Below are 23,148 nucleotides of genomic sequence, written 5' to 3' on the forward strand. Positions count from 1 at the left end.
GAAAGAGCAAGTTGTTTATCAAAACAAAGCTGCAGTCTTGATCTTGGGCCTGAGCTGCTCTTACTAGAACAAGCATGCCTGACACAACTTGGTAGGAGGGTATGGTGTCCCTCAGTGGTGGAGGGTTGGAGCCACCTGCCATCATTCAGTGTGGTGGCCATACTCAGCATCCAGAGCTGTGCTCACCCTGGAGTTAGCCTGGGCTGGCATCTGCCCTGCCTCAGGTGCAGGGCTCAACAGCAGCATGTGCTAGCCAAGGTAATGGTGCTAGCATGTGATGTCAGACTGCTGTCAGGGGGCCTGTCAGTTACTCTGTGTGGTGAACAGACAGTGAGCAGGAGGAGAGATCGGTTCCTTGTCTGCTGGATTCCAAAGAAGCAGGCAAGAGGGGCGCACTGCTGTGGCCAGGAGAGCAGGGGTGGGACCCTGGGAGACTGGCCATTTTGCACGTAGTTAGCTCTCAATTATGATAATCTGATGGAGATAGATTAAGATCCCTTCTAACTCAATTCATTCCATGATTTCATGATTGCAGGACCCTAGGAGCCCAAGGAGTAATGGTTGCTGTGGGGGGAGCTCATTAGCATGATCTCCAGGGAGGGGTTGACTTCACTCCGCGGGGTAAGGAGTACACAGAAATGTTTGAAGAAGGGGAGCTGTTCTAGAAGGATTTGTTTATAAACCAGGGTTTTATCAGGTTGCTTTGTCCCAGATATATGGGGGAGTACAGGAGGGCCAGAATTCTTGTGTTGAGGCAGTAAGGTGCCTTAGCCCCAAGCAGGTTTGTATTGCCTGTGGGCTATGAGGTGATGGATCAGAGGTCTTTCAGACCTGGGCTTGCCACTAGTGTAATTGCTTCCTGTGCTAATTCTGAGTCAGCTTTCCTTGGGGTGCCAAACAGCTGGACTGGGTCACCTTTTCACAGAGTCTTGGTGTTTAAACTCCCAGTGGAAGAATAGGCAAGATGGGGATGCAATGCTCCTGTCTCTGTGCTCAGCTCCTGTTGTAGACATTTTGGTGGTAACCTGGAAAATCCCACAAGTTGTTTGAGGGAACAGTTTGATCTTGCTTGGGGGAAGCTCTTAATCAGTCCATAAGCCGTGAGGGGAAAAACAAGTCTCCACCATCACTTGGCAACATGATTATTGTAATAGGGTTTGCTTCTTCCTACACTGCCCAACTGAATTATTTTCTCCATATGGTGGAGCTACTCTGTTTTTAACTGGTTCTTCCTGCCCCTTCACCAGATGGCTGTTTTTATGCAGGACCTTGCAGCTCTTGCACATTGTGCCTTGCTAAGCTGAGAGCAGGGAAAGGATCTACAAGTAAAAGTAGGCTCAGGACAGATGCTGTTAGCTCTGGTCACAGGAGAGTGAACATATCTAGAGCTGGACATTTAAGCATCACCATTAAGATTAATATTCAGATGTTATCTAACATAACTCAAAGCTAGCATCTTGTTTATTTTTAGTGGCCATGAGATTTTGATGAAAGCACGGAGTTGAAGGAGCTGTAACGGGCTGCACATGGTAGTCTTCCCCTTCGGGCTTGCCAGCTCACTTCAGGCCTGACTTGTATCAGCTTTTTGTCAACCTTGTCTTAGGTGTGAAGCACAGATCTGCTAATACATTGCAATCCTGTCTGTCTTCATGCTATTTTTGTCTTCCTAAGGCAGGGCACCCACCTATAAGCTTCTTGTTGCTCTCCAGCTGTCAGGGGATCTTTGTCCTCCACCACAGCGTGCCTCTGCTTTGAGGTGCATCCTTGTGATGCCAAGGGCAAGGGGAGTAAGAAAACCTAAACAAAACCAAAACAAACAAGAAAAAAACCTGCTAAAAATAAAAGGGACGTACAGAAATTCCAACAGTAGCTGCAAAACGTTTAAAAAGATAAATCTCTTCTGTGATTTACATCTCAGGAAAGAATACCCCACCTGGGTTGTGAGTAGTCAGGAGCTCCACATCTGTATTCAAGGGCCTTTTTCATTTGCATTTAGTCTGCTTTTCTAAGGAAATTCCATGCGTGTGAACACACTTGTGTTCCCCGTAACGAATCCAGTGGACAAATTCAAGCAAATCTGATGCAGGGGAAGAAGTCTCAGTGGTGTTGAGTTCTACATGTTTCATGAAAATGGGCAGCTGGGCAGAAACCCTGTTAATGCATGCCCCAGGGGAAAGGCTGCAGTGTCAGCTTGCTAGTTAATATATACTGTTGGAGGAGTGTCTCTGTACACACAGGAGCTCAGTTCTGAGACCCATCTGTAGGAAACAGCAGAAGGCTTTCCCTGGCCTTTTCTTTCTTAATTTTTTTTTTTTCCTTTGGTGAGACTTGAAAATAAAAAAAAACACTTTTCATCTTCAAAGGGCTTTACAAACATCAGCTAATTAATCCTTCCCTCATCTAGTTTGCTGCTTCAAGAAAGAGTGGAAAACCAGGGATTTTTCTAAAAGTGAGTGAGATGGATCCTCAGAGGGCCCATCTCAGTCCTAGAGGGTCTGAGGCTGTTGCTCCACTCAAGAGCATTTGGCTCTGTACCATAGTGTTGTTTGTTCTTTGTTCCTGTAGCAAAAAAATAAACAATGGAATTCAAAGAAAAAAACCAAGATATGTCCCCCAGCACGTATGCCCCACTTTCTGGGTGAACCATCAACCTGAAAAAGCTGAAAATCTGCTTAATCAGGAAGGAAAGAAAATTCCCATAAATAAATTTTAGATCTTTGAAATTGGTCACACATGAGATCTTCACATTATCTCAGAAACTACCTTGAAAACACAATAAGGGCACTTCTGTTCTCTTGAAGTCCCTGAGGATCTTGCAGGCATTGTCAAGACCAGAAGCTTTAGACATCTCCTGGTCCGGTTCTACTCTCCCTTGGTACAGCAAACCGTCCTTTGCTACAATATAAGTCCTTCTGCTGGTGTCACAAGTAAACGTTGCCTTATGGATTCATGGGAGGATGAGCACTGCACTGACACTGGCCCTCTCCACTAGATGAAAGAAGATAACTATAAACCAGGCCTGACTCAGGAGAAGTCAGTCAGCACAGTAGGTGTGAATGGGAGGAGGGCACAGAGCACAGCCTTTAGTGTGTGTAAGAGGCTTTCACTCTCATGGCTTCAAATGAGCTCTGGCTGCTTTTCCCCCAGGTTTTGTATTAATGGTACATCAGACTTCTGGTCAGGAGTGACCCCTGCCTTGGCTCCTGAAGGACAGGCAGGAGCAGGATGGGAATCAATGCAAAGAAACAGTTCTTCTGATGGGTTTTTCCCTTGGTCTCAGCCTCCAGCCAGGTCTGGCACATGTGCCAGCATCACCTCTAGTAGTGGCAACATGGTGTGGAGCACCACAAGGGTTCAATAATGAGGTACACCATGGAGCAGGTTTCTTTCTCAAGAGAAATTCTGTATTTAATGTCCTCCTGAGGCTATTCCTTCTGGCTTTTCCAGGGAAATTCTCTCTCATTTAGCATTCAATGGGAGTGAACTTTTCTGGGGTCCAGGGCAGGATAATGCATACAACTTTGTATCTGATTTGCATGACTTTTTTCGTGCAAGCTTATTACTCTTGTCAGCATTGTTTTTTCTATTCCACTTTACATCAACATTATTTTATTGCAGATATGGTTACAATTAGAAAATAATTATTTTAGTACTCTTAGAGCATGAATGAATTATAATTTCTGGTGGGATAGAAAAAAGCAAGAATTGAGTTCTGACATAGAGGGTTTAGAGTATTTCTCCTATTGTTACTGCAGCAGCAGTTGTCCTTTTTTAATACATATTTACCATTATCCTGCAACTGAAAGCCTGAAATACTGTGGAAGGAATAAATGGTGATTACAGAGCCCAGATTCTCAAAGGAAATTATTTAAAATTTCCCCATCAAAAAAAAAAAAACGAAAAAAAAAAAAACGAAAAAAAAAAAAAGGACCCTCAGGCTTCTCTGCATCAGAAACGTGACACTGTACTTTGAGTAGAATCATACTGAGTTCCCTGCAAATTCATTGTCTTCAAATCTTTGCCTTGCACTTCCCCATCCCATCTCTGCTTAACTCGGATTTGGCTGCCCATGTCTGCATACATAAATGTGCAAGAAATGAGTGCAGAGTGGCTCTCGAAGCCCTGATTGGGTTTGCTAGACTAGTAGATAGGAAAGAAAAAAAACAAACCATTCTTCCTTTATACTGAGAAATTCAGATCAGGGAGGCACAGTAAACAAGGAACTTGGTGATGCTGTTTTTAGCCAGGCACCATTCAGAGTAGGATTGTGCTTTAGGAGGTGCTAAGTATGTTTAGCAATATTGGCATTTTGTTGCAGTTGGATGAAGATCCAAAAGGAAATCTGAGCTCTCCATGGATGGAAAATGGTTTTCCCTCATGCACCCCTACCTTGCATCACCATCTCACATCGTGGATATTAAGACCTGCATCCCTCCTGCTTCCATCCCACCTCTGGTGGGAGGTGGCAGCTTCCCATGTCAGGTGAAGGAAAGGCAGGAAGGCCCTCAAGCTGCCTTTCTCCAGCCAAACCACTCTGTGGGGATCACAGAACTTGTGCCATTTAATCCTTCAGCTGCTCTGGCATGTTGTGGGGCGGTAACGATGAGCGTAAACAAAATACATCATTAATAAAGCAGCAGTGGTTTGCGTTTGGTGCTTGGTGGGACGTGAGGAGAAGCGGCAGGGTAATTATAGATGTGAAAAATGAGGCAGGAACATGCGGTAACCTTTCTAGGTTAGCTGTCCCTGTGATCGATAGCCTACAATGTTTTCTCTCTAACCTTTTGGTGAACCTCCCCTTAGAATAACAGGGGAAATACAGTTATTCCCTTCCCCATCTTGTTTGTGGTAAAGCATTCATGCGCCACCTTATTACTGCACCCTAAATATTGTTGTGTGTTGGTAGTAAATCATATGGCAGGTTATGAGCTGCCACTCATGCAGGGGCCTTTTTGTCCTCTCCCTGCTCAGCTGGAGTCTGCCGACCCATCGCAGTGCTGGCAACGATACCTACTCTGTCATGGTCCTGGTTAAACCAAAAAAGACAACTTTCCACAACTAAAATAGGTGTTGGGAGAGCTGCTGGGACAGAAGTGGGGAGGGTTGCAGTGAAGGAGGTGATGAAAGGAAATATTTATCCTAAGGTTTTTGGTGGAGGGATGGGGAAGCTCCAAGATGTTGGGGTGATAAATTCATGGGCTTACAACTGGCCTGGGTAAAAGTGTATTTAAGGGGAGATGTTGGTCCATTTGTATCCCCTGCTGCTTGAATGTACTCTTAGCTTTACCTATCAAAGCCAAACTTTCCCTGTCTTCAGTTATTTCAGACACAACCCTCAAGTAATGAGGTTTTTGAGAGCTGCAGCCAAGTTTATGAACCCCAGACTCCTCCATCAGGAGGAAGATGGTTCAGTTCAAGCATTTCAGGGGGAACCATATGATATACACAAGATAAAATTGCAACATGTAAAAAAATGTAAAGAACGCCAGGAAATGTTCTTGAACTCTGCAGTTGACTTAGCAGAGGGCTGAATGGTTACAAGCAGTCACAATAATTGAAGATATGAATGTATCATAAGAGAGCCCCTTCTTTCAAGAAAATACAGCTCTTTTCCTTCATGTCCTGGGAAGTACTTTTGATTGTTTTATTTATTTCTCTGGAGTAATTACTGAACTTCCCCTCAGCCAAAAGCATTCCTGATATATGAGGATTTCTTCACCCTTTTACAAGGACAGTGCTGGCTACTTGCAAAACAGTCAAATTAAGAAATGACATCTGTACCACAGTGTGATCCAAGGACAAATTAGAAGTTAAAATTAATCAGATGGGAATCATTCCAAATTCCCCTCATGCATAGTAAAAAGGAGGAAAAGTTTCTTTTGTATGATGTTTTTTTCCACAAGTTTTGTCTCTCCAAAATTTCTGTCATGGCCACCTAAAATTTTAATATGCGGGTAATGTTTATATTTCTTTAGAACATTGGGATAGCTTTAAGAATTTGTTTTGACAAGAAAAAAATGAAACTGTAAGAGGAGACATTTGAAGAGTCCCAGAAACAAATATATGACTATGTGTTGACATGTTATGAAGGTGTTGGGAGCAACTCCTTGCTTAAAATTGTGTTGAAATTTGCACTTACTATGGATTTAAATTCATCAGCTTCACACTTTAATGATTGAATTTAGTCTCCTGATTTGGTACAGAGATGCGTTGGAGAACAATTGAATTTTCCATGTGATGGTTTTAAATAAAGAATTAACTTAACTGTGCAGAAGGTTTTATTTTTAAAGTCTTCCTTCTGAAGAGTTGCCTTTCTCCCTGCCAGAATCCTGGTTCCTTTGGGACTGTTTGCACACCAGGCATGCATTCTTGCTTGTCCTGTGGTTTTCTCTCTGGCTCCTTTAAGATATGTGGCATTGAAGATTAAAGTCAGAGTTGTTCCTCTGCTAACAGCTACAAGGGCTCTTTTCCTCATCTGGACAGTTGGGAAATTAATCTTTGGCCCTAAAGTGTGGTAGCCCTCATCCCCATGTGAGATGAGATATGGGTGGGAGCAGAGGGCTTTCACAGAAAGCACTGTTCCAGAGGTGGTTTTTTCAGGCATGCCCTGTCCATCCCTTTGCTCCCTGGGCACTCGACCAGCAGGCCTTCAGCCCAGGAAGAGTGAGACCTAGGAGGAGGGATGGAGAAGGAGGGTATCTCTGGAGGAAATAAACTTGTGTTTGGAGGGAGTAAACGAACTGAGCAGTTTTAAAGTGAAGCAAGGGCTGGTAGGGATGGCAGGAGTGGGAGGGAAGGGACTAGGGGAGCTGGCATGTGAGATGTGCTGTGGGTGGAGCAGGGCCTCAAGCACAGCAGACAATGCACTGGTCCCTCCACGACCTCAGGGTGCTGCTCCCACTATCACTGTGCTCAGGGCTCTGTGAGAATCAGGGAGCAGTGCCCAGTTACCCTTCAGTGCTCAGGTTTGTGCTTGAGAGCCTTGGGCACTTACCATAGAATCATAGAATCACATAATATCTCACACTGGAAGAGACCCATAGGTTCATCAAGTATTACTCTCCACTCCTTTCAGTGGTCCACACTGAAGTCTACACTCATGTGGTACATGCTGGAAGGGTGTTAGTGTCCTGGCTTGTTGAGCCATGTGTTATCAGCAGCCTGAGATTTTAGTGCTGATCCTTTGTCCTTCCTGCAGATTTGCTTAAGCCTTATTTGATCATACTCTTTACGTAACCTACAGCAGGATAGTAGTATCCAGGCTGCTGGGGCTTCCCAGCAGTGCTGCTCACATCTATGAGCTCGCTCCTGTCCCCATCCACTGCAGCATCCAGACTGTCAGTGGTCACCCCAGTGGGTCAGGGACTATCCTTTGTGCAGGCTCAGTTGCAGATCACAGCTTAGCAGATGCTGAGCAGCAAGTCCCAGAGTTTATATTTCCAGGGTGATGAGCGATCCCAAATTCCGTTGCGACTCTTTTAGGGCAGAGACTGTTTTTTATGCTTTTTTACAGCACCTGGTGTAGCAGGGCCCAGCTTAAACCTTCCACATTTTAGCCCTAGTATAGATACAATAAAAATAAGTTAAATTCCAAGTGGACTTGTGTTTCCACAAATCTGTGGAAGAGGACTGTTCTGCTGTGCTGTGCCTTGCTGCTTGTACAAAGGCTGTTGTCACCCACTCTGTGCGTCGCTCTGCAAGCTTTATTGATTCAAGTAGGGTTTGAGTTAAAGGTGGAAATTTGCAGGAGGAATAGCCAACTGGGGCAGCTCCAAGGTGCCTCTTCTGTTCCCAGCCACGTATACCTCCACATGGAGCTGGGCAGGCATTCCCAGACTTCTTCTGAAACTTGTTTGTAAACCAGGCACGTCCTCACAGCATAGGTGGGATGCTGTGACTCACCAAGCGGGTCATTAAAGTGGGCCTTGGTCTTGCTGGGTGACATCTACAGGTCATTTTGCCTTCAAATCTGCCTTGTCTCATTAATACCCATCTCTTTTGAATAAGCTTTCAAATCCCTTTATAATTATTGCTGTTCCAAATACCGTAAGTCAAAGATGATGTGGTCTGTGGATACAGCACACTGTTCGCAAGGGCCCCGCTTTTTTCTTGACTTTTTTGTGCTCTCTCCGTGTGATCTTGGGCAGACTGCTCCACCAATCTGTTCCCTTGTCACCACACGTTTCCTTAGATCATCAATCCTCTGGAGCAGACGCAGTCCCTTAGCGCGTCATCTTTTGGCGTCTAGCATGATGGTGCTCCAGCCTCCACCGAGATTTCCACGTACTACAGAAATACAAATTGTTGCCGCTTATAATAATATTAAATCTGTGTGGCTCTTCAGAGATAAGTAAGGGGCAATGCTCCTTTCTTTGAGGAGCAGGCAGATAAGTACTTTATTTTTGTCTTTTTCTAATTAAAAAAAAAAAAAAAAAGCGGCCAGTAGACGTGATTAAAAGAAAGAAAAAAAAAGGAGGCTGCAGTAATTTGATATATTTAGCCTCAGACCTGCTACTGTCTCTGTGAAGCCAGTCTTAGGATCATGGTCTGAGTCTGGTTTGTATCTGCGTTTGCCAGGGGTAGAAGTTGTTTGGAGCCTTTTACTGGCAATTGGCTCAGTATTCAGGCTAATCCCATAAAACCACTGTGCAGTTTGGTGCAACTTTCAGTATTTGCTATGAACAAAAGTCTTGGGGATCGTTACAGGTCTGACACAAGGAGCTTCACTTGGCCTATACGTGCAGGCCTCTGGGCTGGAATGATAAGGGCTTGGGATGGCGCTGAGAGGGGCAGAATGGGAGTTTGTCGGAGACAAGAATTCAACTCTTCTGTCTTTGGGATTTTTTTAATTATTATTTAATTTCCAAAGAAATGCAACAGCAACAAGAAAAGATCTTAAATATTCAAAAGTAAAACAATAGATTTGAAAAGAAAAACAAAAAGTTAGAGCCAGCTCTGGCATTGGTGGAAATTTGGCTCTGAGGGAAGTGAGAACAGCTTGGATTTGCATAAATTGCATACTGTGGGTCAGAAAGCGGAGTCAGAATTATGCTTATATTGCAGTGTCATGAATAGGAGCACATAATTGGCATTCTTCCCTTCCTGATCAGATGCTTCCTTCAGGGGATCTCTGCACCCAGTGCCTTGCGGCTCATCCATTCACTGCCTGGCATGGATAAGGCTTTTGTTTTCAAATTATTATTTTCCTATTCTCTTGATGTCTTCCATAACCTGGGAAAGCCCCAGCCCTAACTACTCCCCACCATCCCCCCTCCTCCCCCCCCACTTTACCCTTTGTTTCGGAGAGCAACCAGAGGTCACACTGTGCTGAATGTAGCTGTTGTTGCATCACCCCCCTGCCCATGCATGTTTCTGCACTTCTGGGTCAGCCTGGAGCTGATAACCCCCAGGGGTGATGGTTGTGGTGCTCAGCATTATCCACCTCCTCTGAAGTTTAGAGATTTCCTGAGTCCAGACAGTGCGACTGATCAGTCCGGTAGGGCTTCCCCCAGGGATGTACAAAGATGCACTTCTGGCTGGGAGAAGCTCAGTATGTCTCTTGGCTGACCCAGGACCTGGCTTTTCCATTATTTGGCTTAATAGCTTTTCTCGCCTCTTTAGATTTCCAGCTCAAGTGCAGCGAGGAGTTGCTAGCAGATTCAGATTCAGCAAAGCACTTGCATGTGTGCTTAACTTCAGCTGCATCCAGTGCCCTCAGCAGGACTCAAGCACTTACTTGCTTAAGGTGATGCATGTGGTAAAGGGTTTCACTGCACTGGAGCCACAGCCTCCATCCAGCAAGTGCTTATACTGCTGCTAAAAACTCATGTCCATTCATACATCGGTAGCCACGTGGAAGCCTTTCTGACTGGATGTCAGGTCCAGGTCCTCCTCCCTGCATGGTTCCCTGTCAGCACTGCCCTCTCCAGGGCTCCCTCTCATCCTGAACATGTGTTTGCCGCTTGTCCCATCCTTTCCTGGGAATGTACCTACCCTGCTGTTGATATCAGATCCGCCCAGCAGCAAAGGACTATTGATGGCTGGGGCCTGCTTCTTCATTTATCCACAGACAAATGTTTTACCTGGCAGCACTAAGAAATCACAGTGATGGCAGAGACTTCATTTTATTCCTTGTGTCTGCTACTCGAAAGGGTGAATCCTCCTTTAATATCATCCTGCCGTGAGCTTGGTTCTACTGTACCTTGTCCAAAAAAAGCTCTTATTTTCAAGACAAAGGGAAAATTGTGATATTAAATATAAACTACAGGAATTTTCATTCCCCTCTGGCTTTAGGAGGAGGAGAGCAGCTGGTAGAGAGTGGATGAGAAAGGCTTTATCTGCTGTATTTTGGTTACTGCGCTTAGAGTGATGGGTTTAATAATTGATAGAGCAATTTAGCAATGATCCATAATCCTGAAAGAAGCCTACATTCCCCTCCCTCTCCCTCTCCTTCCGTCCCTCCAAGACTGACAGGCTGCTCTCAGTGTTTTTGTCTGCAAAATTTCATCCCTTGGTTTCTGTAAACAGCCTGACATGGGAGAGGGGGAGAAAAGCAACTGTTTCTAAATCTTTTGTCTTGTTCAACAAACAGCTGTGCTGCCTTCTCCAGCTCAGGGCTTTAGTTATTTGCTCACACACTTCTGCTGAGGAGAGCAGGAGATTTTCTTTCAGGCCCTAACCTAACTGAAATGAATATATGCAATGTATGTACGAGAGCAGAGTGGTGCACAGAGCCTGTCCCTTTGCATTTAAATCCAGGATTTGTTAGTGATTGAATCTGGTTTTCTTAATCCCAGGAAAAGTGTGTAGCATTGGCAAGTATTTGGGGTATTGCTAGTGTACTTTGCTTGAAACTCTTTCAGGATTAACCCATGGAAATTGCTTTTCTCAAGAGCCTTGTGCTGATGGTCACTGGGAGCATCAGGATCCCATTGGGGTGCCTGGTGTGTAAGCATCCATGTGAAACCCCATTTTTAAAGATGGGAGTACATGGTCTGTGTGCATATCAGCTTGTTTTTGTAGCAGCTCAGGGCTGCATTTGGAGGCACACAGTGTGCTTCCCCTACATGGGTGTAGGAAGTTTTAGTGCTTCTAAGCATGATTTCCATCTCACTCTTCATCCACAATAAGTGCAGGAAGAGAGCCGAAAAGATGCGACAGAAAAAGGAGAAAGAGGTAGGCAGGAGAGAAAAAGAGACGAGGCTATCAGTACTGAATATGTGTTGAGGCCAAAGGTGGGTGAAAATGAGAAGGAGGTGCAGCCTGGCAGAAAGCTGGGTATAGGCAAAGTCAAGTGAGATGTATTAAGTTATGTTTTTCCATATGTATTTCATAGATGCCAGATTCACAACTTGTAATTAAGCATGACATAAAGTCAACTATGCACAGCTGTATTATTCCTTAAAATTACAACGAGTGAGGTCCTTTGGGGCACAGCAGAGTTCATGGATGCTCCACCGTGGGAGTTCTGTGAGACAATTTGACTGAACCCTTGCCAAGAGTGACACAGGCATGGGTGGCCCCATACTGGGGCAAGGAGAGAGTGGGTGACTTCCCAGGGTCTGCGCTAGCCTTGTCAATCTCTTACACCATCTTCTGGAGTATTTTCACCCTTTCCCAATCAGCACCCTGGTGGAACATGAGCAGTGTCAAGGGGCAAGTAGTCCTGGCTTCATTTCAGAAGGTCCCCACCGGCCCATGCCTCCTGCCTGTCCAGGTCTGTTTGGGTGGCAGCCCTGCTCAGAAGTGCATTACCAGTTCTCCCCAGTTTGCCATCACCCATAAACTGGATAAGAGTGTGTTCTGCCTCCTCCCCTTGGTTAGTGATAAGTATGTTAAACAAGATTGGCCCTGGGATGAACCTCTGCAGTACCTCACTTGTTACCAGCCTCCAGTTTATATTTGTGTCCTGTAACATAAACCATCACCAAAGCCTGAGTGAGTGGATCCAGCTTCCAGTCCTCTGAGCTGATACAGATATTTTTTGATATGTTGCAAACTAATCTTGAGGAATGGGCTAGGGCAATGTGAGCAAGGCAGTGTTGGAGCTACCCTCTAGCGGTGGTTGTGCTGCTGGTCTGACAGCCCTGGAAATGGCTCTGACTACACCCAGTCCTTTCCAGAAACCAGGAGTTGCTGTGTTTGACCTGTGAAATAAGAAGCATGTTAGTAGGCCGTTGGAGGCACTGTCCCTCCTTCCAACTCAAACCAAAACATCTTTGTGGGTAAACAGCATACTCTTGATAGACTGGGTGACATTCCTCAATGGCCCTTTTCCTCCCTCATGAATATCCTCATGTTGACTAAACTGTCCAAGGTTTGAAATTTGTGTTGGAATCTGAAAGGCTTGGTGTATCTGCATGTTCTAGGATGAGTCCTGACTCCCAGGGCTTCCCCTTGCTGCAATTCTACTGGATTGATGCTTTCCAACATGGTCCAGAGATCATGGCAATCCTTGAGGCCCTAGCAAGTGGCCTGCAGAGCTGTACCACTTCTGTGTGGGCTTTGGCTGAGCATCCAAGCAAACTCCAGCTCTTGGGGATGCAGGAGAAATGCAGAGGTCCCACAGTGAGGCCAGCAATGAGGGTGAGCCAAGCTTCTCCCAGGCTGGGAGTAGTACAGGTGGGGTCTGGAGCTGCTTTCCTGCCCAGTGTATGGGACAGGGAGTGAGCAAGCAAGCAGGAGCTGTTGGTGCTTGTAGGTGTTAAGCTCTGGCCCCGATGGGTGGCTTTTTCACAAGCAGGAAGTCTGCAACTGCCCAGCCCTGGGGCAGAGGAAGGCCTTGAGTCTAGGGGTCATCCATATTACATATCTACATCCCTTCCAGATTCTTTGCTAACTGGGAGGTGGAGTGGTGAGGGAAATAGCAACTATAACCCTTTACTCTCAGAATATGAGTCTGCCTCCTTTTACAGCCCTGCACGTAAGAAGTGATTTGGGGTCTGAGAGGTACAGAGAGACAAAAAAAGGTGCTGTGTGCTCTCCATTTCCATTAACTAAGAGCTAAGGCTATGCTGCATGCTACAGTGTATGGCAATAAAAAGTGGATACCTCCACAAAATACGAAGGGTCAAGTGAGCAGGTATGAGAAAAGAGTCCATAAAAATACTGAAGAAAGGGTTCAACCGGGGGAAAGCTGGAGCCCTCTCACTTGAATAAAAGTAAGACATGTGAAGAATGCAGTTCATGCTCCTGACAGGAGGTATCCCGGTGTGTGGAAGAGCACAGGCGCTGAGAGGGATTAAGCACTGGGCATGCAGCTGGTCAGCAGGTGCCTGCTCAGGCCAGAGGGTCCAGCACCTGCCTCTCTGTCTCTGCCCAGAGCCTCCTGGGATGTAGATGTGAAAGCTGCTGCTTCCTGAGATTCAGGCTTTGGCAGGTGAGACTAGCAGGTAAAAGATGGGAGCTGTGTGTACCCACTCAGCAGCCAGCATTACTGCAGGTCTGTCTGTACTGCCTGCACCTGCCTACAGCCTTCTAGAAGCATCACCCTGAAGACAAGAAGACACTCTGCTCAAGGTGTCAGCAAGTATCAAGTTTTGAGTTATGTTTTTGTCTGATATGTGTACTTGTCCATGAAGGACTCTACTAAGACAATCATACTCAGCCATAGGACACTACCAGTCTTGGTAAATTATCCCAGAGGAGGGTGGTTTCCAGAGGAGTTTTAAAATTCAGAAAAAACCCAGCTCTCCAAATCCAAGTCTGTGGAAATGATTTTTTTTGGCATTTTTTTTTAATGGCCAGTGATGTGTAGGTGAAAAAGCCAGTGAGCTAGACTGGTAATTAATTTTCCTGACAGAAACACCAGACAATGAAATTACCCTGCCAGAAAGCAGGGTTCCTAAAGTAAATGCTCTGCCAGCAGCAGGCCTGCAAGCAGGGCAGGGTCATACGTGAGGTGGAAGCAAAGGATGAGATGGCACTTCTGCCTTTGGGGACCTGAGGGCACTGCCAGTGACAGCAAGTCTCTAGTATACATGGGCACATTCAAGCTGGACTCCAAGGTGATAAGGGACTTGCTGGATCCCGCATGCCATCGAGGAGGAGATCACCCTTTGCTAGCCAGAGCAGTAATTTGGTCTGGCAAAGTGGTAGGAGGTGTATGGAGAGGGCACGGGATGGCTGCTTCCCTCATGGAGATACGGGCTCTTGGTGAGGCTCTTCAGTCTCTCCCAGGTCGGTGAGTGGTTGCTAAACCCTTGGTCTATGCTGGTGAGATCTGTGTGAGCTGCAGAGCAGGTTGTGCCTGCACATACAGAAGGGGAGTGCCCTTCATTGGGAGATGTTGAAGGCAGCTTGTGGGAGAGGGAGGACAAGTTTTCTGTTTTCCCTCTATTAGCTGGAGGGTCAAATTTTCTGTTTTCCCTCTATTAGCTGGAATTTCTGTGCTGAAGATGTGAATGCACAAAAACCTGGTGGAGAGTGGCAAATGTTCCTGAACATACAAAGCTATCTGGCTGCAGGCTATGAGATTCCCACCACAACTGGAAGTTTTGGTGGGTCTGTGTTGAAAAAAGCAGTATTACTGGGAAGGAAAACACTTCCCTGTGCAGCCATGGGGATATACTGAAGATCTCAGTGCTGTTCTGGGAGGACCTGCTTCCATGTGAATCGTTCCTGATTTATAATTACAATACTCTGATGTGCAGACTTTAATAGGGTATTTTCCCCTGTTGCACAGCTGCACAGTGGAGAAATCCCACATAAGAGCTGGCAAAGACATGAAAATGTTTTCCTTCCTTTTGGAAAAGAGAATTACACCATTCTTAAAACAGCTGAGCTAAATCTGAGTGCTTTTCGATATAAAAGAGTCAGTTGTTGAGTGGCTGGTGTGCACATCTTAGGAGCAGAGTTATTTAAGGTATTAATTATCTGTAAAAAGTGGTGGATCAGCAGTAAAGTACTTAAGTGTGCAGATACCACAGCCTTGCTAAGGTTAGGCTGCAGAAAAGAGTGAGAAACATTTGAGGGTCTTTGTCTAGATTACAGACAACATTCTGCCAGATTAGTGGAGTACTGAAAGACAGTAAACATTGGAAAACTGAACTATTTCTACATGATACTATGTCCTAAATTAACTGCAGCTCCTCTGGAGAAAGGACTGTGTGTCTCAGAGGATCTCCCAGATAAAACATCTGCTGAAATGCTTCGTGTCACTCCAAAAGCAAACAAAATACTAGGCTCAGGGAAGACTGGAACGCAAAAAGCATTCTGCAAATAGTATAGAACAAGTCTGGGGAATATCCTGTTGTTTAACTGTTTCAAGGTCTGTTCAGCCTGTTTCCAAGCGGTAAGGTTAGAAAGAGGAATTGTAGGGCCGGGTGGTGGAAGTGAATTGAAACATCCATGGGTTGGAACACCGAGAAGCCAGAAGCTGCTGCTAACAAGGGAGAACAAGGCAACCTGTAAAAATAGGATGTGCTAAAAGAAAGGTGATTCAAGCACAATATGTGATTGAAGTCAAGATGTCACCTTGTCTGTAAAAACTGACAAGTTTATGTTAAGAAAGAGAGGAGTTCTGTGTGTTAGGTAAAGATCTATGTGCAGAAGATTCTCTGCATCCATATCAGAACATACAGAACAATTTCCACTTGATAGAGGTTCAGAAGGCGTTTTATCACTGGAGTTGTTTCGTTACAGAACTTGTAGCATCCTCCACCCAAGCTCTTGGTGTTGTCCATTAGCAGAGGGTGCCAGCAGGCAGGCAGACCATTGCTCCTCCTGGAGTGATTCCAGCTCTCTCTTACTCATGACAAATGGGAGGTGTCTGCAAGCTGAAAATCTGGAAGCCTGTATGGTGTCTGATACCTGTCGTTCTTTTGATGTCTTAATGACTGCTTGATTAAGTTAACAAGTTCTTTTTGTCTTAGGGCCAGTCCCTCTCCATGGAAAAATTGCAGTCAACACACAAAGGCAGGGCTGGGAGAAAGCTGCAGCAGACGCTGGCTGTGGTGCACATAGGGCACCCTATCACTTTGATCTGGCCCTCTCCTCACAGGGATTCTCATCACTGTTCCAAAATTATCATCTATTTGGGGCTGAACAGGCAAAGATTGCACATAATGTTTAGGCTTGGTCGAGTAATGTAAATACCAGCTTTCAAACAGCTAAAACTATCTCACCACCTCCCCTCCCTACAATGATAGGTCTGGTTTAAGACATTAATGACATTCCTTTTAGTTGCCTCTTACTTGTCTAAGCGGTATGGATACTGGTTTTGTGCTTCTCTTCCCAACAGTGGAGCTGCAAAACTTCTTTTGTGTGTGAAAAAGAAAATGTCTCCTAGTCGCTGCAATCTGGAAGTTAGAGCTTTAAGGAAAACTCACTGGACAGCTGAAGACTCATGAGAAAAAAAAATTAGAAATTTTGGAACCTCCATTTCTAGGTCATCCCTATTCACAGGGGTTTGGAGGTGTTGGCAGCGTAAGTGTGGGGAGGGCGGAGGAGAGGCGTGTGCTGCATATGACAGCAACACAAGTAATTTTTGTGAAAAGGGAGGTTTCTACACAAAATCACATTGGGAATATCCCACTTGAAGTCCACCCCTCTGCTCCTCCACTTGAGTTAGTGGGAGGGATTTGAAGTTCAGATGATGAGTGGCTGAGCTCTCATTAGTGACCAGGGACATTTCATTCACAATGTAGAAGGCAGACAGGGAGAGGCAGATGGCTTTGAATGCAGGATTTACATAGTAATGAGATTCAGGTCACCATAGCTGTCTTTTTCTCTCTGCATTTTGTCTAGGTGTCAGTAGTATGCAGGGATGGCTGAATGGGAAGGAAAGTAGGAAAATTAACCCCTTATTCCTTAGAAGAGATTGGTGTTAGGATAAAAAGTTTGTCATGATAGGCTTAAAGAACAGTGAGGTACGAGAACAACAAGCACAGATGAAGCTAGAAGGGCTAAGGGTAGCGTAGCCACTTTTTAATTGCTACAAGGCCTTTGCTTGTTTCCTTGGAAAAAACTAGCCATTTTGCTTGGTTTCTTGATTAAAGACTTGTCTTCACATGACTGTATAATGGTGTGATTAAAACGTAATATTTTCCACTGCAACTGGTAATCCTTAGTATGATCTCAGTAGTGTCAGATCTTATCCTGATGACAGATGGGAAACTGTGAACCATGGGCCCTATTTCCAGCTCTGAATGGTGGCATTTGATTTTTTTAATAGTCAACCCCAGGCATTTCCCAAATATGCATCATGGCCTGAGAAATCCCAATGTTGTTTTTAAATTTACAGAAGTTTTAAAGCCATACACATTTATTTCTCTTACCTGTCTTCAGCTTTTTCTGTTTTGTTTTTTTTGTTTGCTTGTTTGGTTGGTTTTTTTTTTAATGTAGTTAGAGGAGTAAGGGTTTCTTTCTGTTGTGCATCACCCACCTTCAGAAGCTGGGACTTTGAAAGAAAGTGTTGCTGGATCTGCAAGAAGAGCAGTCATGGGTGGTCCCTGTGTAAAACAGGACCTAAGGCACTTAACTGCATGTGCAAGTCTGGCCTGAGGTAGGGAAAAAAGGAAGGTGTTTGTGTGTGGAGCTCAGTTTTTGTTTAAGATTTTCAGTATTTGTAAGATAATTTGGATTCTGCCACTTAAAAATTGCTTTTGAAATACAAAGCATTTAGGTGCTTCATCATCATACTCACTAAGGTGAGGATTCATCTTGTCTTACCTTGGCCACTGGAATTTAGAGAGCCTGTCTAGCCTCAGTGAAGAAAGATTCAAACCATCCCAACACAGTGTGACAAATCCCTCTTGGCATGGTGAAGTGGTGAATGTGTGTCTCGATTGACTGCATAGGCTGCACTGTAGCTAACTAAGATTTGACACTACCTTCTACCTGGCTGAAAGGTGAAATGACCCTCACCTTAAGTTTCAGTGGAAGTCTAGGCTGAAACTGGTCTTGCTTATTTGGGCATCTCCTCCATGTCCTCCTGGCTGGGGATCCTCCTGGAGAGCTGAAGCAAAGCTTTTACTTTGTTCTCTGCTTCCTCAGCAGGGCTAATACTTAAAAGTCAGTGAATGGAGGTGCCTCAGTGGGAATCTCCTGAAGCCAGCAGCAGATGCATAGCAGGAGGGCTGCCACATTTTGGCTGTTGGAGGTGGAAGGGAAGAGGAAATCTAGTCAGGTGCCTGGGATAGACTGGGAAGTGAAGGCTTCTTGGCTAGTTCCTCCTGAGGAAAAGACTTAGGTCTAATAGATCTAATTATGTTATTTCTCTGTTTTATGGTTACATCTATTTGTTTGAAAAGTCAGTAATCCTTTTATACCAGTCCTGTAATGATTATTTAATGTCTGGCTGTTTGTGAAGCCCACCAAGCTATGTGAACAGAAGATGCTTCACTGCAGGGAGTCCACACAGTTCCTCCACAGGACAGCAAACTGGGCCTGGGAGCCTCCACTGGGGGCCTTAATTGGGTGTCCTTGAATGCACAATGTTCTCTTTGTGCTTCATTTTCCCACCTGCCAAATGAAAAACAATGGCAGTTCTCTCCTTTTGCAAACTGCTGCAAAACAGGACTCTCTCTGGGTGAAATGCTGCCAGAGGACTCTTCTTCAAGGATAAATATTCACCAACTAACACTTGGTTTGCAGGCACTTTGCTGGTGGCCAGTGGAGCCCTTGGCTGCATAGGAGCAATGACACTTGCTGGCAGCAGGCAGCTTTGTGAGCATCATGGGCCTCCCTACACTAGCCAGGCAGATCCGCTCTGGTTGCTGATGTTTTCTAACCTCTTCCTTTTCAGAGCCCCCGAAATCATCCTTGGTTTACCATTTTGTGAAGCAATCGATATGTGGTCGCTGGGATGTGTCATTGCAGAGCTGTTCTTGGGCTGGCCGTTGTACCCAGGAGCTTCTGAGTATGATCAGGTGAGTGCAGATACTGCTCTGGATGCTGCTAAGAGCACAGATGTTTGTGGGTCGGAATTTTTTCCCCTGTTGTCAGAGTGAACAGATGCCAGCATTTTCTGTTTTGCTGATAAGGGGTATGTGATTCTTACACCCCCATATCCACCCCACCCTAAGTCAACTTTTTCATTAGCCTCCTGGGTATTTATTCTAGGTAACCACTGTACTGTTTGGTACACTGTCTTTTAACTGCCTAAGTTAAATCTCAATCAAGAGTCACAGAGTCACAGAATCACAGAATCCTAGGGGTTGGAAGGGACCTCGAAAGATCATCTAGTCCAACCCCCTGCCAGAGCAGGGTCACCCAGAGCACATCACACAGGAACTTGACCAGGCAGGTTTAGAATGTCTCCAGCGAAGGAGAGTCAATGCTGCCGATGACTGGAGAGCTCTGTACACGTCTCTCCTCACTGAGCAGAGCAGGCACCCTTTCTCTGCTGTAACAGCAAGTGTTGAGTAAAGGTTTATTTGTCAGAAAAAACTGCACAAACTCTGCTGCGTTTCATAACCCTTTTTATGAGGGTGCATATTAAAAGCAATGACAAGAAGGAGAATGTTCACAGTGGTGTAGGTTTCCAGTTAATATAAGCTGTTGTACTTCTATCCCTATAGGCTTTTATGCTCCTTTTGTAGTCCTAAAACTGATAGCACAGCAGCTGCTAGAGCCAGGACTACAGAACATTTTCCATTCCCATAGTCTTCTTCAGGATGATCTTAGCTGTCTGCAAATGCAGCCTGAAAAGGTTCTTTTTTCTTTAGAAAATTATACAAAACCAAAAAAAGAGCAGGGTAATAAGTTAGTTTTTCATATATGAAAATGTTCCCTTGACTGTTCTTTTGTAACTGGTAATTTTTTAGTCAGAGCGTTAAAGGTGAAATTTGGCAGGGGAAATAACCACAGTGAAGAGCAGAGCCATTAGTGACTCCAAAGCAAATCAGACATATCTGAAAAACTTACAAGAATTTGAAAATCACATACCAAGCATGACGACTAGATTTCTTTCTCCTCACTGCCACACCCCAAAAGCCATAAAACGCACAACTGAGAAAGAAATCACCTGCCCTGCTTAGATGCCCAGCACAAATCTCATTCTACTAAAGTATGGTGAGGGCTCCTGGGGAGCTGGGAAAAGGTATGGGGCTGGTCCTGGCCCCTTTCTGCAGCTTGAGTCACCCTGCAGCACTGGTGCTGGGCTGTGGGCAGGATCCTGGCGCCTTTCAGGTGCATGAGCTCTGATGGACCTAAGGTGCTGCAGAGCCGAGCAACCCGTGCCCGGTAAACTGGGTCCCAAGTGCTGGGAAGTCTTTGGAACCCCAGCTGCTTTTTATGCCTTTATTTATTTCCCCCCATCCCTCATCTCTTCAATCAAAACCCCTTTCCATTCTTCAGTAGAATGTTCTAGAGTAGAAGGGGTTTTTTGCTAGTTTTGCAGAGTTTGCAGCGATTTTGCAGAGTGAAACATTCAGGAGTCAGGAGATGCCAAAGGTGAGGTTTCGTGTGGCACCCCAGGCATGTGTGAGATCAGTCTCTAGTCATGTAATCACAGACCCTTTCTCCTTTGAGTAAATAAATTAAAGTATGAGATCCTGGAAACACGTGTGTAACGTCTTTTAGCTGTTTGAGTGCCAGCACGATCACACTCCTGGAAGTAACCCAAATAGCAAATGAAGTCATTTAGGCAATAGAGATAAATTACTTCACATACCATGAGTGTGTCAGTTCATTTGAGTGTATATTTCATCTAAGTACAAAGATACTCACTTCATAGTCCTCCATTTTGAACTTCAAACTCCTCCTAGGAAAGGCTGTGTGCTCAGCTGGGGGAAAAAAACAACAAAAGTTAAAGCACGAATATCAAATTGTTGAAATCACCTCCTGAAGAGGAGGGTATGACATAAAAAGGTTCCAAGCAGTGAAACACCCCATTGAAATCTCTGTGTGGAGCTTCCTCTTTGACCACTTAAAACCTAAGGACTTTCCTCCCTTTATTTGTACGTGAGTTTCCAGTGTCATACGTGATAAATGGAGGGATGCTGCACATGAATTCTCTTTCCTCTGATTCCTTACATTGTGGTTTGGTTGGTTGGTTGGGTTTGGGTTTTTTGGGGTTGGGTTTGGTTTGGTGTGGTGTTTTTTATGAAGTCCAGCTATGTGCTACGTTTTCTCTTTCTTTATTTGTTCTATTGTTTTAAATGTCTCCTCCCCTCCTTCAAGGAAGACCTCCAGAGATGTTCACAGGATGAATGGTGACCTCTCCTCCTTCTCTTACAGATTCGCTATATTTCACAGACCCAGGGCTTACCAGCAGAGTATTTGTTAAGTGCAGGGACAAAGACCACGAGATTTTTCAACAGGGATACAGACTCACCATACCCTTTGTGGAGACTGAAGGTAAGAAGACGTTCTCTTGTTTCATCTACCTTGCAGTTGCTGGTGGGATGTGAGGAGACAGTCAGGCCCCCTCCGAGCCTAGGTCTCTGCTTTTAGCAGGGCAGCGCAGATGTTGGGGTGGATATCGCCAAGATAAAACTGCGATCCCCAAAGTCTGCAGTCCTTAGCCTGCCTGTTTGTCATTGTTTCATGGAAAATACAAGTCCAGAGTTGACCTGGAAATCTCCTTAAGTAGTAAATGAATTGACGTGTAGTTAAAACAAAACATACCCTCGACAGCCTTTGCTCTAATATCTAGTGCATTGAAGGAAGAACAAAGAAGAAAACATTACTTCTGACAGTTAAAACTTCCAATAATGCAAGTGAGCCCCTAGTGTCTTGTACCAGAGTGTTTGATGCATTCAGTCCCCAAGGAGAGAGGACAGTAGGCTTCTGGCTATAAGCATGGGGTGCTTAGCCTCATGCTAGAGTGGGTGGAAGAGACCTCTTGGACTCTCACTGCAGTTGAGCGAATCTTCTAAAGTGAAAAAGATGAGATAAAATCACCTTGTGACACAAAAGCTGTCATGTAACCATAGGGGAGAATAGCATAAATATTATCTAGTCAGGTGAGAGAGACACAGTGGTCTCTGACGAGAGAAGAATGAGGCACAAGCTGGAAGTGGCACATAACCCACAGCTGATTGCAGGGTAGTTCTGGTCAATGCCTGTCTCCTATTTTGCACAGACACCAGAAGATCATGAGGCAGAGACGGGGATCAAGTCAAAGGAAGCAAGAAAGTATATTTTTAACTGTTTGGATGATATGGCACAGGTAAGAGCATTGGTGAGTAACCAGAAGACTGCCTCGTGCTTTCAGTCAACACTAACAAAGGGGAACTACATGATTTCTCTGTGTATCCTGTTCTTCTGCCAGCTCCTGAGAATTATTAAAATTTGACCTACCAAATCAGCTCCTTATGTGCTGCTTTGTAGGGGAAACTGCACACAGGGCCATGTGGGCTCAATGTGCTGTAGTTAAGCAGCCTTGGAAAATGGCTAAGTCACATCTCTGACAGTCAGAATCCTGTGTTTTGTCTCTCCAGTGCTCCTCTGTGCAACCACTAGCAAGTCACTTACGTCTCTGTGCTTAATATTTCCGCTTGTAAAACAGTGACATTGGAAATAATTACTGTAGCTGCAGAAGAGTGTGCTCTCTGTAAAATGTGGCTATCTGGGGAAACAGGGAGTGCTAATTCACCGTGTCGATTCTTTGTGGTTGTCATAGTTAATTCCAGCATAACCACTTGTGCAACGGGAGTTTGTGCTAGCAAACAAACTAGTGCACAAAATTGGCCAAGCACGAGCACAGCCTGGAGTTTGTGCTAAGAAAATCTAGATGTTGTAGCATTCTCAGCCAAGCATACTGAAATGCGTGGGATAAATGGATGAAATAACATGCAGGTTTTTTTTTCCTGGCACCTGATATATGAATGGGATGTTTCCCATAAACCTACTGATATTTTTTCTTTATTTTATATTCCTTCTTTTTGCTCACAGGACACATAGTTAAGTATCTGATAGCACAGTCCTTTATATGATAAATATACTGATTATCAGAGCTTACCTGCTACCACATGGAAGCTGTTCATCTTCAGTGGAGGGTGACTAAGTGTTTCATTAGCCATTGACCCAAGCAAGCTGAACACTTAACAGTCTGTCTAGAGATCTGACATGCACAAGCCAGATGACTAGCCACCCTGGAGTCTGCTGTGTGACTTCAGCAGCTACCCCTTCAGACAGGGAGGCTTGCAGGGCATGTGCTGCAACAAGAAGTAAACACAGTTTGTTTGAGACCTGACCATCTGC

General features: G+C 44.9%; 1 protein-coding gene across 3 annotated transcripts in view; it reads left to right on the forward strand.

The window, feature by feature from the left end:
- Positions 1-23,148, forward strand: part of HIPK2 (homeodomain interacting protein kinase 2) — an 89,816-nt gene that overhangs the window by 35,336 nt on the left and 31,332 nt on the right. For 2 of the 3 annotated variants that reach the window (XM_010005811.1, XM_010005812.1), the window contains exons 2-4: positions 18,746-18,869; positions 21,181-21,300; positions 22,028-22,114. In XM_010005811.1, coding sequence (XP_010004113.1) covers positions 18,746-18,869; positions 21,181-21,300; positions 22,028-22,114 — 331 coding nt within the window. Of the gene's footprint in view, positions 1-18,745; positions 18,870-21,180; positions 21,301-22,027; positions 22,127-23,148 lie in introns of all 3 variants that reach the window. The other variant, XM_010005810.1, reaches the window with a different exon arrangement.

Source organism: Chaetura pelagica, unplaced genomic scaffold (genome assembly GCF_000747805.2).
Source record: "Chaetura pelagica isolate M959 unplaced genomic scaffold, ChaPel_1.0 scaffold79, whole genome shotgun sequence".
Classification (NCBI taxonomy): Eukaryota; Metazoa; Chordata; class Aves; order Apodiformes; family Apodidae; genus Chaetura; species Chaetura pelagica.